Source organism: Ranitomeya variabilis, chromosome 6, assembly GCF_051348905.1.
Source record: "Ranitomeya variabilis isolate aRanVar5 chromosome 6, aRanVar5.hap1, whole genome shotgun sequence".
Classification (NCBI taxonomy): Eukaryota; Metazoa; Chordata; class Amphibia; order Anura; family Dendrobatidae; genus Ranitomeya; species Ranitomeya variabilis.
In genome coordinates, this window is record NC_135237.1 from 46,529,460 (window position 1) to 46,545,856 (window position 16,397).

Genomic DNA, 16,397 nt, shown 5'->3' on the forward strand with positions numbered 1-16,397 from the left:
AACAATATGGCACCCTAGCACACCAGATGAATTTTTAATGAGGCACTTTTCTTGGTGACTAAAAATAAGAAAAAAACAGAAATCGGGACATTGTTACATAGCGAATGTCTGCTAACAAGAAAACCCTGGGTTACAGATTCCATGATGCACAATCGAGAAGCAAAAACAATTTGTTCAAATTTTTGAAGTACTTCCATTTCGAGAAGGTGTTTGTGTTGTTGCGGCCGCTCTGAAGACTTTCCACAGGGCCTAGGAGTGAATTCAGCCCTTATACAGGCTGCAGACGAGTAAAAATCAAAACAAATTCAGGCACAGAACAATATAGACTGGAATTTTTACTCAAGATATAGGCAAGTTTTACGCTCACCGACTTGTCATACTACAATACAAGTCCCATCGGCAACTTTGTTTGAAGTTCTTTAAAGGTACTGGTAGAAAGTAGATCTCGCGACCTGAGTACCAGACAGCTTATGCGGGTGAGCGTCAACAGCAGGGCTAAAGTTACTTTTGTTCTTGCTCTGGTAGCTCTCTCCATTTAATTGATCAGTTGACTGTGGAGAAGTCAAGTCGGAGAGATTTTCGATTCCATCTTTGGAGGCGGCAGAGTTGACTTGGGATGAAGATGACGTCTGTGGATTTAGCGTTGATGATTCCTTTAAGTTCTGTAAAGAGGACTCCTCAAAATTTCCGGTACTGAGTTCCGATGAGCTAGTGCGTAAACGCTCTCGTGCGAGCCACTCGGAGATTGAGAGGTCTTGTGATGGACACTTTGGTTTCAATCGATCCACGGCAGAAAGTTCATATTCTATACCACGAGATGGTTCGTGGATTTTCCAAGAATTTAAAACGCTTATTTCAGCAAAGTCTCGCTGCCCTCCGAGTGTGTGCCTCCTCCGAATATTCTTCTTCTTTCTATTCTCGCTGGCATGTGCTTTTTGACTTCCTATTCCAAACATATCGTCTGCAGAGGCTTTAAGGCGCAGTTTAAGCCTGTCCGTTATTTTAAGCCTCCACCCAAGTTCATGCTTTTCTGGGTCACTCTTTATTGACAAGTCTGCGTTGCCAGAAAGCTTTCCTTTGCCGACAACCCCAGCAACATTAGAAGATGCTGGAGTTTCGTCATTTTTGCCTTCAGTTGAACATTCACTGTCCGTTTTTTGTCGTGCAGACTTTTTCCTTGATAAAGTATCACATTCAATGAGTTTATGAGAACTAAACCGTCGGCTGTCCATCCGTGGGGTTGAGCTCCCCTCGGTGCAGCTAGCACTTCCTTCAGAGTTCCTTCGACTACCAAGGGAGAATTCTTCCACCTTCAACCGATTTTGCCTGTCGAATGCATTCCCTGAAGCGTATATTGGAAAGTCGTTTTCACTATCGGTTTCCACCGGCCTACCCTCGCTTATTAATTCACTCCTTTCATCATCAGCCTCGTCACCTTTGCTTTCTGCTACAGACTGAACCTCATGATTTATTAGGTTTGGTTCCAGCCCAACCGTGTATAAAGTTGATGATGTTGTCGAGTAGTCTGAAGTGATGGAGCTCACCTCGGCGGTTAGAAAGTCACTGTTTCTTATGTCGGGGCTAATGATGATCTTAGGTTTTGGTCGATGGCTGGAGGTCTGGGATGAAGTGCTGAGGACAGTCCCGGAATCGGACATGCTCTCCTGGGAATGGAATATTTTTCTGTCATCAGGCCGCACAGTCAGTGTTAGTCTACTGTCAGGAAAACCAGAGGGCTTTAAGGGAGTAGTTGGCTCATCAGAAGGGGTACTGTCATTCCTGGTTTTTACATCCACGCATGCATTCGAATCACTTATGCTTAGATTCTCTGTATTTATTTTCAGTGTCAGTGCTTTGGGTTTTAGAGGCACGTTGTTATTTTTTGGAGTTTCACATTTGCTACTCTCTGATATTTGTGTCTCTTGAGGAGAAAATACATTGTCCAGCTCATCCTCGGAACTGCTTGGCTGAACTTTGTCTTTTTGCTTCTTACGCTTTCGACTGGCTGCAGCAAAAATAGAGGACACTAGCAGCTCTCTGCTATACTGATCTTTTCCAGATCCCCAAGAACCCTGAAAAAAAAAAATATAGAAAACCAGAGTTTACATGTATGCACAACTGAAATCCAATATTCAGATTGCACTGCACTGGGATGACATCCGAATGCAGACTCCAACCACACTCCAACCACACTCCAACCACACTCCAACCACACTCCAACCACACTCCAACCACACTCCAACCACACTCCAACCACACTCCAACCACACTCCAACCACACTCCAACCACACTCCAACCACACTCCAACCACACTCCAACCACACTCCAACCACACTCCAACCACACTCCAACCACACTCCAACCACACTCCAACCACACTCCAACCACACTCCAACCACACTCCAACCACACTCCAACCACACTCCAACCACACTCCAACCACACTCCAACCACACTCCAACCACACTCCAACCACACTCCAACCACACTCCAACCACACTCCAACCACACTCCAACCACACTCCAACCACACTCCAACCACACTCCAACCACACTCCAACCACACTCCAACCACACTCCAACCACACTCCAACCACACTCCAACCACACTCCAACCACACTCCAACCACACTCCAACCACACTCCAACCACACTCCAACCACACTCCAACCACACTCCAACCACACTCCAACCACACTCCAACCACACTCCAACCACACTCCAACCACACTCCAACCACACTCCAACCACACTCCAACCACACTCCAACCACACTCCAACCACACTCCAACCACACTCCAACCACACTCCAACCACACTCCAACCACACTCCAACCACACTCCAACCACACTCCAACCACACTCCAACCACACTCCAACCACACTCCAACCACACTCCAACCACACTCCAACCACACTCCAACCACACTCCAACCACACTCTTTGCTCGGATGAGAGACACAATACAGTAATGTGACCCTAGCCTAATCATGAGCCATCAATGTGCACTCTTGGAAAATCCAATTATGGACACCGGCTTTTGCACAAGGACAGCTAGACATATGACAGTGGAGGATGACCGGAGAAGACCACACATGTAAGAGGGAATAACGGAGACGTACCTTAGATCTTGCAGAGTCACTGGTAGTGGAATCTGTTAAAATAAATCATAATAGAAAGGAACGTGTCAGTGGCGCTTGCCGAGATACACAGTGGTGACAAATAATGCTAGGCTTCATGGAAAGGACAAGCACAGAACAAAATGTGTCAAAGCAAAAGAAAACAAAGGGGATAGTCATAGCTCACAGAAGATGCAAGCTTCACCACAGAAAGCCACCGCCATGAAAGGATGCTGTGAATTGTAGGCAGAACCAGCTCAATGAGAGGAATGGCAAGGAACCCCCTGTTCTTCAAAATAACAAAAAAGAAAATAAAAACACTGATGTTTAAAAAGACCCGTCTAAGCACGCTGATCTAGAGCGAGAGGCTCCCAAACTTAACCAGATAGACTACTCTACATCTGGATCCCTTTAAAGCTGAATACACAGGGGAACTAAAAATTGAAATATCTGATTTTTTTAAATTAAATTTTAGGTTTTTGATTGCCGAGCCAATGAGCAATCAATGCTGAAATTCAGCATCTGATATTTTATAGGGGGGGTACGTAACTAGACTGGGCTACCGCTGTTATGAGATGAGGAATGAACATCAAATAATCAATTATAGGGAAAGAAAACTGAGGCTAGACAAGAATAAAGAGAGTAGAAGGGGGCTAGCTGGCCGTTCCACAATGTCAATCGTAATGGTAAATTTTCTACATTGGTAAATAATGCGAGAGCTAAGCCCCATGCCACACCCCTTATAGACACATGGCTAATGCTTGTGACTAAGAAGACTAGTAGACCACCATACCATGCTATCTCTCCTCAGGGTCTGCTTCAGAAATAACAAGAAACGGCAGAAAGACTTTAAGAAAGTAGCATTGATCTGTTTTAATTACGCTGAGCAGGAAAAATAAAAAAAAATTGTACAGTGCAGGTTTTTTTTTTAAATTAAAGATCAGATTTCCAATAAAAAAATAAATAAAATTAATTAAGGAAAAAAAAAAAAAGTTGAAAAATATCAAAGTCCATTCACAAAAATCGGGGATTTCTGCAGACAAGGCAGCTACAGTGTGGGCAGCAATCCTCCTTCTTCCTACAGTTCCAGCTGTCCATAAGTGACATCATAGAATCCACTAGTGACATCACTGTGTGATAGACTCCTCCCATTTCGCCTGTTTACACATCAGCATAGATTTATTGGTACAGTAAAAAGGTAAGGAAAGAAAAAAACAAAAGCAAAAATGCTCTCCAAACTAAGATTTATGTAGAGATATGAGTTAGCGCACGTTCTACTGTAAAGATTGCGGATATCCATAGTCATCAAGGACTTCCGCAAGCGAATAAAAGCAAGAGGTGGTAAGCCACATGCTTTTATACGGGTCATGGAAATCCGCGGTGACGTCGGAGAACGTTTACAATAGGGAGTGCAGTAGTCTTTATGATACACAAGTTTTCGAGATGTGAAATGATGACATCACCACTAATTAACTATGACATCACAACGCCTCCATTGATAGCTGTGATGTCATAGCTTCTATATACACAGATACTAATTACTGGGGTTTAGGAGCCACGTAATATCACTTGTGTATTATAAAGGGATATTATTGTGCAGTATAACATGCTTGGTTAGTGCGATAGCAGATAAGGGAAATTTGCCGAGAGCGCCTGTGATACTAGTACTTAGCCAAGGAACAGGTTGCAAGTGGAAAGACAGAAGGGAGAGTAACTTTAGTACACATGTCATAGCTGAAATTGCATCGTTTTCTTCATATTTTTAGAGGAAACCAGCATTTTGTAGACTGAGCAATATTCCTGATGCTGCGGCCTATCGACCTCTCCGTGCCTGTACTAGGCAGGAGAACGTTCGAGAGCCAAGTGTTGCTCGAGTCTACATAATGGCTGGCTCTGCTTAGGAGGCATTCACATTGAAATTAAAATATCAGGTTTTAAAGCAAAGTTGCACATTTCCATCCAATTTCGCAGTGGTAAAAGCCTGCTATGACCAGGGAGAAGGGGCATATATAGGAATTGTGGATATCTCACACTGCTCAGCCGAACTGGAGGCAGAAAATAAATAAAGATCTTGGTGGCTTCAAAAAGACGTACCTTCTAATTCACCAATAGTGGATTATTATTCCATTTTGGCTAAAAATGCCAAGGCTGGCCATTAAAATTTCTAATCATTTACGATTAGTCTGGGAAAGCCGTCCCCTTGGACAACTGTGCCGTGAACTGAAAGCTGTCGCCTTAAATAATAGTGCTGTAAATAAAATGCTGCAGTCTTTGACAACAAGGATTTGAGTTGTAAACGGTCACCTTGGACAATGCAGTAAAGCTAAAGCTCTTGCCTCAGAACAAGGACATAAAGTAAAAACGGCGGTCTTGGACAACAATGCCTTAGGCTACTTTCACACTAGCGTTAACTGCATTCCGTCACAATGCGTCGTTTTGCCGAAAAAACGCATCCTGCAAAAGTGTTTGCAGGATGCGTTTTTTCGCCATTGATTAACATTAAGCGACGCATTGTGACGGATTGCCACACGTCGCAGCTATCGTGCGACGGATGCGTCGTGCAGTGGCGGACAGTCGGGAGCAAAAACGTTACATGTAACGTTTTTTGCTCACGACGGTCCGCTTTTTCCGACCGCGCTTCCCCGCACCTCACCTCCCCGCACCTCACAATGGGGCAGCGGAGACCACGCTAGCGTCCGGAACATCAGCCCGACGCTATTGTGAAGGAAGCCTTAAATTAAAAGCCGTCACCTTGGACAACAGTGTCATGAAGTGAAAGCTGTTGTCTCAGACAACAATGCCGTAAATTGAAAGCTGTCACCTTGGACAAAAATGACAAAAACTGAAATGACAGTTTAGACAAAACGACCGGTCAATCACTGCTGTGATCTGTGGCTTGGTCTATACTCCCATGGGATGCAGATCTGTAATTTGGCATTAATAACTTTTCAACTAAAGCTCCAGACCGTGACCAAGAAAATCCAACATGGCAGATCAACCAAATAAAATTTAGCGAGATTGTAATCAAGCAGTTTTACACCAGAATTCTGGGGGAAACTGCTCGATGAATTGTGACTTGACCCTTTTTAAGTCACGGGAATTGAAGTTTTACATGATTTTTTTCTAAATCTATATGGAACATCTCTGGAACGTGTGAACATGGCATCAGTTCTTTCTGGGGGACATTCAATTTGTCAAGCGTGCAACACTGCTTTAAAACCTTTATCTGTTTTCAGGACCATGCAGTAGCTTACACGCCGGAGCATTTACATATAATATTGGCTTTCATCGACAATAGCTCATTGTAGGGTTATCAGTAATACGAAACCTGTACTCTACATCAGATCCCGAAAATGCTGTGCAGGATTCAACTAAAAAAAAATAGTATTAACCAGTTGTGGCCAATAAGATAATTCCACCCAAAACTTGTGCACGAGGATGAACCTTAAGATGAGGACACTTGTAAGAATATGCAATGACGATCCTCTGAGTAGTCTCAAAGGGGAAGATATTCAATAGGAAAACTTTTTTTCGAGCTTTGAGTGAAATTATCCTTTACGGTCTACACAAAATAAGGAGACTTGTAAGGATTGAAGGGACATAAAGCAGGAATATAAGGTAGAAGAAGCATTTATTAGAACCTGAGAACCTCTTGATAAGAGAAGAGGCCGGTGTGTGTCTGTGTAGCCTGCGGGTTAACGCTGTCTGCACAGGCAAGAGTTACCTGATACGTCTCCAGGGGACAAGCCGGTCCTTCCAATGTTGCTGAGTAAATGATCTATGTTTGGCACTGGCTGAGATTCTACTGTGCTTTCCTCCTGTACAGCTGTCTACAGTTAATAAACAGAGATCTTCAACATCATCACACAAAAAAACGACGACTATTCTAGAAATCTACGGCCATTACATTCTGCATAGCTTTTTGTTTTTTTCCAGTAATGGGGGACCCGTCCTCTCTTCCTGACTTGGTTCACTGGATTAATTACTTGCATAAAACAAAAATTTTGGCGCAGAATTTCTTTAGAACTCTGTTGTGCGGTTCCTCTGTTATTTCTCCTGGAAATGCAATATGTAAAAAAAAAAACATTTCGTTCCACTATAGAAACGTATAGGACTCGTTCACCATTCCTTTTTTTTGCGTACAAGCGCTATACGCATTCTTTACAGATCGCACTCGTACGTCTAATATGATTTTTTTTCGCATAACTAATATTCGATGCAAAATTGCAAAGATGTGACATTTTGAGCAGAGTTTTGGATTAAAATCGACCATGCAAATCTATGGATTCTTGGGGGAAAAAAAAAATAAAAATAAAAATGGGGTTCCGTTTTTCACAAACTGCTACACTGAAAATAAATGAGAAACGCAAGCACAAAAAAAAAAAAAAAAAAAAAGGTTGAGAAAAACTGATAAAACCCTGAAACTGGGATGAATTTCTCGTTCGAGTTTGAATGCCGGTTCACAGGTTTTTTATTTCATGGTCCGGACTGTGGTGCATGGACCAGCTAAGGGTCTCCTGTCGAGAGTGGTCAGACTTTCTACGATGTATGGATGGCGAAACACGGAAGTGTGAAACCGACCTTACATTCTCCGCACTGATTGGACACCATATGAGTATGTAAGACCACATCCTATTTAGCAAAGGAAACCGCCACACCCTGTTTATTTATACACGTCCAGGCAGAATTATGGAGGAACAGCACAATTCACAGCCCCAAGGAAACTTGATGGAAGTAAAAAATTAAAAGGGCATTAGACATTGCACAACCTATGTTGGTATGGGGAAAAAAAAATAATACATTATCGTAAAAAGAAGGTTTGCAAAAATAAGCAAGTAGTCAAGTGTATGTACTCCAAGTCTGCTAATGAATATAAACTAAATGGTTCGCATTCGAGGGCTTGTTCGTGAAAAATCCTGATCATATCCTCTTAATTTTTTGAGGGATGTATGAACCACTGCAATAATTAGTGGTAGTCCAAGCAATCATGATAAGAGGACAGATGATGGCCCTTTAAAAAGTTGGATTAAACCCCAACCTTGGCTAAATATATAAAATATTCATTTCTGGGTAAAAAGTAGTTTCATAATTGGGTCTCATTAAAAATCTTGGACCGTTTGGCTTCTATAACCTCAGTACAAATTAGTTTTTTTTATCTGCAGCCTCTATGTATCACAATACATTTAGAGCTTAAACTGGTCACAAATCTGGTTTAAACCACCACAGATTAGCCCCCAAGAACCTTCATACGCGATGATCATTCAGTGTAAATGCACTTTTTAAAGATCTAGGAATGATAGATGAGGCTTACAAACCCTGCCATCAGGGTTTTGCCGTCTATGTACCTAGAGGCTGCAGAAGCTGAATAATTCAACATTTTTCTATGAAACCTTATTGTAAAAATGCTTTCACCAAAAATACATGGATTTATAGAAATAATGCGCTTACAAAGTGTCATCTACTTATTCATTTTTCGCCAAACCTCAAATATCGGTCAGATCTACATCAGTACATTATAATTACTGCATTTTTAACACTGGATCTGACGGTAAAATATAACAGCAGAAATACCAAGAGGACATCATAGCAAATGTTCCAAGTGTTTTTGCATACCATAATCATAACACAGACCGAAAAACCCTACATGACACGTTCAGCTCTGCTACACCTACATTTTTACAGCATAGATCAGTTGTATTTCAAGTTTTGCAAATATTTTGAACTGTAAGGATTTTCCCTTCTATTCATCATATTAATATTTTGAGTAAGTCATCGGTACCAGCGCCGCACTATTATTCAGTCTTACAGTTACCTCCTTAAAAAAAAAAAAAAAAAAAAGGATTAAAAAAAAAAATTGGAAAATACTTACAATTGGTTCGTCTGCACTTTCGTCACTGAAAAACCAATCGTGCTAAAAGCACAAAATAAACATAATAGAAGTGAGACCTTTAATTTAGCAAAAAAAAATTATACTAATATATATGTGTATATATATATATATATATATATATATATATATATATATATATATATATATATATATATATATATATATATGTGTGTATATATATATATATATATATATATATATATATATATATATATATATATATATATATATATATATATATATATATATATATAATATGGCTGGATCACTTACACATTGAATGAGGGTTTCTACTATTTTGTACTGGTCAGGCATGTGTGTGACCATGTGCGTCATGTTGTCTTCGGATGTTCTGACCAACGTTGGGCCAAACACGATGGCCAGATTTCGGGGTTCCATCTAGTAAAGAAAAAGTCAAAATGTATTAACACATATACAGCAATGGCCGCTGATGAAGAAGGACCACCAACTTAAAAGGAGCAGATGGCAAGTTACCGGGCGGGAGAATCCAGAGAGTTCCTGGACGAATTATACTGGTATGTGCAGTATTAACGAGAGCAACAAGACCATAAATCTACTGGTGCAAGACAGGACTTTGTGGGGTTCCCCCATTAACTACAAAGGCTGGATCAGGACCTATAAGGTGGGACTGCCCCTAGAAGACCACCTAACCCTAATCGTGAAAGTACTCCGCTCATACTTCTCTTTCTCAAAGTCTTCACGTTGTGCATCCAGGCCGTACATAGATTTTTAAAAAAATTTATTATGCTTATATGGCACCATTAATTCCGCAGCGCTTTACAGACATCATCGCTGTCGCCATTGGGGCTCACAATCTACATTCCCTATCAGTAGGTCTTTGGAATGTAGAACCCAGAGGAAACCCACACAAAAAACGTGGAGAACATACAAACTTCTGGCAGATGTGGTCTTTGGTGGAATTTGAACCTAGGACCCCAGTGCTAACCACTGAGCCACCCTGCTGCCATAGATCTAAGCAGTTTAACAGAACTTGATCCAAGACCATGTTTCCGACTAGTCACCTTATTTTTCTCAGAATTTTCCGCCACCGTTTTCAGATGCGTGCAAAGGAATTTGAGAGTTTCAAAGTGATGATCTGGTAACTCATGGATCTGCAAAATAAAATAAAAGACAAAACAATTATCTAATCTGGAGCAGCAGCAATTTTATGGGCATCACCAAACATTGCGACACCAGGTCACCATTCGGGGTTGTCCAGGCTTTGATATTGATACTGTTGACCTATCCTGAAAATAGATTACCGTATTAAAAATCAAGATTAAATGTCCGTACGACACCCGACCGCCCCCACAAATCAGGTATTATGTAAAACAGTGTACTGAGCTGTAACCGCGCTGCTCCGCACACTGCATAGCGACTGTCCCTTGGTGAAGTGACTAGGATCTGAGCTGCAGTACCCGGAATGACCACTACACGGTGTAGGGAGCGGTGCTGTTTAGACTCCATCCACCATTTTCATCCAGTCGCCAACAGAGCTGACAACAGCCGATCGGTATGTGCGAGATGTTAGCCCCCACTAGTCTGATAATAGTAACCTAACCAGACAATATAACAGCCATGGACTACCCCTTTAAATTAAATCTGAAAGTCAGAAAATAAACATAGGCAGCCAAAAGTCCCAGGCGCCTAGTATGTATGGGACTACGTATGGCCGTATGGTCTCCACACATTAACGGTACACAAATTTACATCCATGTGAAAAGACAAAGGGCATCAATTCTCAAAATTAATTGGAACAACTTGTATCCTACAAAAGCCCAGAATTAGGAATGCAAACATTTTGTAAAGAATAAAATAAAATATATCATTCAGACTCCATCCTTGTGAAAGTGTACTAATGAGGATAAGGCCTACTATGGCGGGAGAGGCGCTGAATCTTACCAGTCTTTTTAGGGTTACGAGCCTTTCCTTGGGGTCTTCTTTACGGTTTGCTTCAATGAAGTCATTGTATTTATCTGCGAACAAAATACAAAAATACATACACTTATCAGTTGGAGCACGACCATGAGATCGCCATCCGTGTTACATGGCCGTCTGGCCTTCTAGCTGCTCCATAAGAGTAGCGGCCTCACGGCTCCGGCAATGGATTATCTCAACACTGGAAAATTAACTAAGGCCCAGTCATTGAAACACGATAAATTCCATGTCATCTATTGGGGAAGAATCTGAAACGCCCCATAAATATTACACTGACGGCCAATCCTAACAGTATTTGCAGATTTGGCTGACTTTGGTCTACAGTAAATGGGGCCTTACATTTCCTGCACAAACAGGGTGACAAAATCTGTCCTCTGCAGGCTACACTAGAGGAGACTACTGGATCCTTGGGTCAAATTTGAACAAATGGAGCTTTTTTTTTTTTTTTTTTTTTTAATCTCAAATCAAATCCTAAGAATAAAAGTATAGTTAACAGCTGTCATTTCTTTTTTACTGTATACCATAATATAGCAGAAAAACGAAAAGGACACTGGCACACCCATGACCCATACCCATGACTGACCAAGTCCAAAATAACACTTAATTTGCATTTCATGGGATTAGAACAAAACGGCTATAATTTAACAAAACGACACTTGAGAATGGGGATGTATCTGGTATTGCAACTCGGCTCCAATGACAAGACCGGGACGGAGTTGCAAAACCACACACAAGAGGAAGGAGAAGAGAAGTTCAAGCCAGGCCGAGGGCTTTCCAGAGTTGGTCAATGCTTGTGTGCACATGCCTGTGAGCAATTAAGAAGTATTGCATTTTTTGGGACACCGGCTCCTCTTACCGGAGCTTGAATAGCGTGACCTAATGTAGTTACAGTCAACACAATGTAAAAGAACTGCACTTAAGTGTTAGCAGTAATGGCTGCTTAAAGAGGTCAAGAGCTGAATCGCTGCAGAACCACTTGGACGTCATCCAAACACCCAGCGCTCTTACCATGTCACCCGCAACAAGCGAGAGATGGAATTAAAAATACCAGCGCCCACCATAGAATCACAGTCTCCTATTAAGCGGCATGGCGGACACAGGGAGGCATGGCGGACACAGGGTGGCATGGCGGACACAGGGAGGCATGGCGGACACAGGGAGGCATGGCGGACACAGGGAGGCATGGCGGACACAGGGAGGCATGGCGGACACAGGGAGGCATGGCGGACACAGGGAGGCATGGCGGACACAGGGAGGCATGGCGGACACAGGGAGGCATGGCGGACACAGGGAGGCATGGCGGACACAGGGAGGCATGGCGGACACAGGGAGGCATGGCGGACACAGGGAGGCATGGCGGACACAGGGAGGCATGGCGGACACAGGGAGGCATGGCGGACACAGGGAGGCATGGCGGACACAGGGAGGCATGGCGGACACAGGGAGGCATGGCGGACACAGGGAGGCATGGCGGACACAGGGAGGCATGGCGGACACAGGGAGGCATGGCGGACACAGGGAGGCATGGCGGACACAGGGAGGCATGGCGGACACAGGGAGGCATGGCGGACACAGGGTGGCATGGCGGACACAGGGTGGCATGGCGGACACAGGGTGGCATGGCGGACACAGGGTGGCATGGCGGACACAGGGTGGCATGGCGGACACAGGGTGGCATGGCGGACACAGGGTGGCATGGCGGACACAGGGTGGCATGGCGGACACAGGGTGGCATGGCGGACACAGGGTGGCATGGCGGACACAGGGTGGCATGGCGGACACAGGGTGGCATGGCGGACACAGGGTGGCATGGCGGACACAGGGTGGCATGGCGGACACAGGGTGGCATGGCGGACACAGGGTGGCATGGCGGACACAGGGTGGCATGGCGGACACAGGGTGGCATGGCGGACACAGGGTGGCATGGCGGACACAGGGTGGCATGGCGGACACAGGGTGGCATGGCGGACACAGGGTGGCATGGCGGACACAGGGAGGCATGGCAAACCATCAACACTCCGTTATAGCAAATCAGGTGGGTGTAGCTGGGCACCAGAACAGACGCCCCATCAGGACTGTCAGAGATTGGCGTAGGAAGATGAAATGGTTTAATTGCATGGATCAGTAATAACTGGTGCCAATAGAGGCAGTGCTGGCTGCATAACACAGCTGGCTCCAGCCTTATGTAGAGTGAACGCAGCTCTTAATGGAGCATGAAGGGGGAACCATAATACAGGGGTTGTGACCAATCACAGGTGAAATGCAGTACTGCTTGCATCCAATCAAATACATGAATTGGTTGAGTCCTCCAAGGCGCCTCTTTAGGACAAGGATTGCATATTGGCTCATAGTTAAGGGGTCACAAGCCCCTCTGACACCAGGAGATGGGCATATGAAGAGGCTTTAATCTAGGAGACGATGTCCTTACAGTCATTAATGTGACGTTTCTTACCATTAGTGAACAGGGGCTCTGGAAGTTTACGGAAAAAAGACTTGAGCAGACTGCTGATGACATTCAAGTCCCGCCATTTCTAGGGAAGAGACGGAAAATCCAAGTTAAAAATACGGCATTGCCCTTCTTCCCTTCTAAAATTGGGTTTGAAGAAACATACGTCATCCTCCAGGTCGATGTCTGTAAATCCTTTGTTGAGCTCTTCCTGCATGCTGGCAATGGCGGCGTTATTCCCGGGAACTCTGTATATCCCAGTATTCTCCAACCCTCGCTCTTCTACTAATTTACAGCATACATCCACGATCAATGGTACAAACTAAAAAAAAAAAAAAAACAAAGAAAAAAAAAACTGCGTAAGGCTGAGATAGTACCGTAGAGGAACACTGCGGGCAGGCGAGAGGAAACAGTCCTTACTTTATTGGTCTGCGCGGGGGGGCAGTCATCGAGGCGGACGCCGAAGGTACCACCGCTGCTTCGCTTCTTACCCCTCATCATGATGTTATTAATGCCGCGCCGCCACGTTAATTTGTCTTTAGGAGGACTGGTCTCATCTTGGATTTTAAAAAAAATAAATACAATAAATACATGTAGTAGTAAGCCTCCGTGAACTCAACAACCCTGTAAACCGACCGGTCTGGGAATGAGTCAAGTGATTACCAGAAGTATTAGTGAGTCAGCAGCCTGCGATGTCATGGGAGAGAGGAAGGCTCATCGCTAACTTAGGAGCTGCCAGATTTATCTGTTTACTTCGCACACGGTGGATAATACACAACAAACAATGGGAGTCGCCTGGGTACAAAAACACATTCAGAAATAAGGAGTAGGGAATTCTGAGTATTAAAGTGCGGGGGGGGAAGGAGGGTGGTTTACCTTAGAGGGGTTGTCTAACTTTTTAAATGAAGTAGTCCCCCATGTAAAAGATTTTGCTGATTCTAAAAAATTAAGTTTGTAAAATAAATTTGTTTGTATCGACAATTTTCAAGACCCATAACTTTTTCTTTCAGTCCATTCAGCTGTGTGAATTTTATTTTATGGCAAGGCATGCTGTAGTATATTTTTGTTACTATTTGGGGACTGCATACCAACTTTTGATTGCTTCTAACATTCTTTGAAGGAGGCAAGATGAAAAGAACCAAAAAAAAAAACCTCAGCAATTCTGGAGGTTTGATTTTTTTTTTCTATTTGCAAAGTTTCCCGTATGGATTAAATAAGGTACCAAGTGTATAACACAGGCGGCACTTGCAGTCTATGGAGTGGAATCACCTCCACACCTTTCTCTATACATGTGCAGCTGACATGCAAAATTATATGCATGGTGGATGTTCGGAAGGCGTTAAACGCAGTCATAATACAGTCAAGAGAAAAAAGTTCATCGGGAAAAAAAAAAAAGATAAGTTTGAACCTTTATTGAGGAGCTTCCGCTCAGAATCCGGCTTCGGGGAGTGCGGACTCTGCAGCCTGGAATCTGTTTTAGTGCTGAGGATATTTGGTATACTGAGGGGTGGGCGGCCAGGTTTGGGGGATGGTTCGGTTTTATTGTTAGATGATCTGAAATAAAAATAAAAAATGAAAATAAAGATTTTGAAATTTCTCGTTACAAAAGGAGACAACATCGTGTCATAAATGAAAAAAAAAAAAAAACAACCAAAAGAAAACCCCAAAAAGAAAACCCCAAAAAAGAAAACCCCAAAAAAGAAAACCCCAAAAAGAAAAGCCCAAAAAGAAAACCTTCAAATCACTTACTTCATTGCGACATTGTAGTCTTTGCGCTTCCGTTGTTCTTCTATGAGGTCCCTGCTTGCCTGGTTAGTTTCCTAAATGGCAAGGGGTAAAAAGTAAATCAACCTTACACTTTGGGGTGTACATCAGTGGGAAAATGTGGTACAGAGATGTACAACGGGCTGACGGAAGCCAAAAGGGACACTTTTTGGCCTCTACTGGTTGAATGGAGCTCCACAGAAGAGATTGAAGAGATTGGTTTATACGTCAGGAAATTTTACCACCATAGACAACAAATGTACGGTTCTCACATTACGTGACCAGGGTCCATGGGTGGCTCAACATCTCAGGTTACACTTTAATGTAGCTTCAAAATTAGAGAAGTTTGGGCTTCATGATTCTAATTGGAGCAATTCATAATGTAAAATGTCTATGTGGAAGGTTGATCAAAAGCGGAGCCTTTTAGATACCAAATGCAAGTTTTTGTAGGACAACTGATGATGAGCTCTTGTACGGTCCTTTCTTAACCAAACATATACAAGACGACTCACCTCATCGTTCTGGTTGCCATTTTCTCGAATAACATTGATCCACGCCAACATTTCATCCCTGTCTTTAGCTTGGAAAAGATACTCCTGGTTGGAGGTTGTAATCCGAAACACATTCTTCCTCTTGGTTTCGCTGTAGGATATATCGGCTAAACAGCCGGTAATGTTTATCGGCTGCTCTTCTTCAGACTGTGAGGATAAGTGTCCAGTCTGATCCTTCTTGTCCTTGTGTAGATATAGGGAACTATTGCGCAAGATGACATATACTTGCTTCCAAGGCCTCATACTGCCACCAACTTTCTGGAAATAAACATGGTATAAAAGCCAGATTACAAAACCAGATCAATATCATATTGGGTAGATTCTAAATTACGGCAAGAGCTCGTAGAGATGAGCAAACCAATTTCATGTAAATCAAATTTCCATTGAATTTTTTGTGGTATTTGCAGAACCTGGAGCACCCTTAATGCCTTATAGCTACAACATTGTATGGTATAGCACAGCCAATCAGGAGGGCCTGTCAAAGACTGCATAAAAGCTACAGTAGGAAATGCAGCAGCCATTTTCTGGTGAATCTAGATAGTGAGAAGATGTTACAGATCACAGTTTAGCCACATAGATAGGGAAACAGTCATAAAACAAAACAAAATACAGATCGTGTTTGTGACAGCACAACAGTCAAAATTAGTGTGCAAGTAAAGAGAATATT

The 16,397-nt window shown here is 43.0% G+C and overlaps 1 protein-coding gene across 9 annotated transcripts in view; it reads right to left on the reverse strand.

Moving 5' to 3' along the window:
• Nucleotides 1–332: 332 nt before the first annotated feature.
• ARHGAP21 (Rho GTPase activating protein 21) overlaps nt 333–16,397 on the reverse strand; it is a 138,923-nt gene continuing 122,858 nt past the window's right edge. For all 9 annotated transcript variants that reach the window (XM_077268388.1, XM_077268386.1, XM_077268383.1 and 6 more), the window contains 13 exons: nt 15,692–15,988; nt 15,165–15,235; nt 14,824–14,969; nt 13,836–13,972; nt 13,582–13,737; nt 13,422–13,500; nt 10,934–11,007; nt 10,054–10,143; nt 9,284–9,409; nt 8,990–9,031; nt 6,845–6,950; nt 3,124–3,155; nt 333–2,072 (listed from right to left, as the gene is read on the reverse strand). In XM_077268388.1, coding sequence (XP_077124503.1) covers nt 420–2,072; nt 3,124–3,155; nt 6,845–6,950; nt 8,990–9,031; nt 9,284–9,409; nt 10,054–10,143; nt 10,934–11,007; nt 13,422–13,500; nt 13,582–13,737; nt 13,836–13,972; nt 14,824–14,969; nt 15,165–15,235; nt 15,692–15,988 — 3,009 coding nt within the window. In that variant the 3' untranslated portion in view covers nt 333–419. The remainder of the gene's footprint in view (nt 2,073–3,123; nt 3,156–6,844; nt 6,951–8,989; nt 9,032–9,283; nt 9,410–10,053; nt 10,144–10,933; nt 11,008–13,421; nt 13,501–13,581; nt 13,738–13,835; nt 13,973–14,823; nt 14,970–15,164; nt 15,236–15,691; nt 15,989–16,397) is intronic.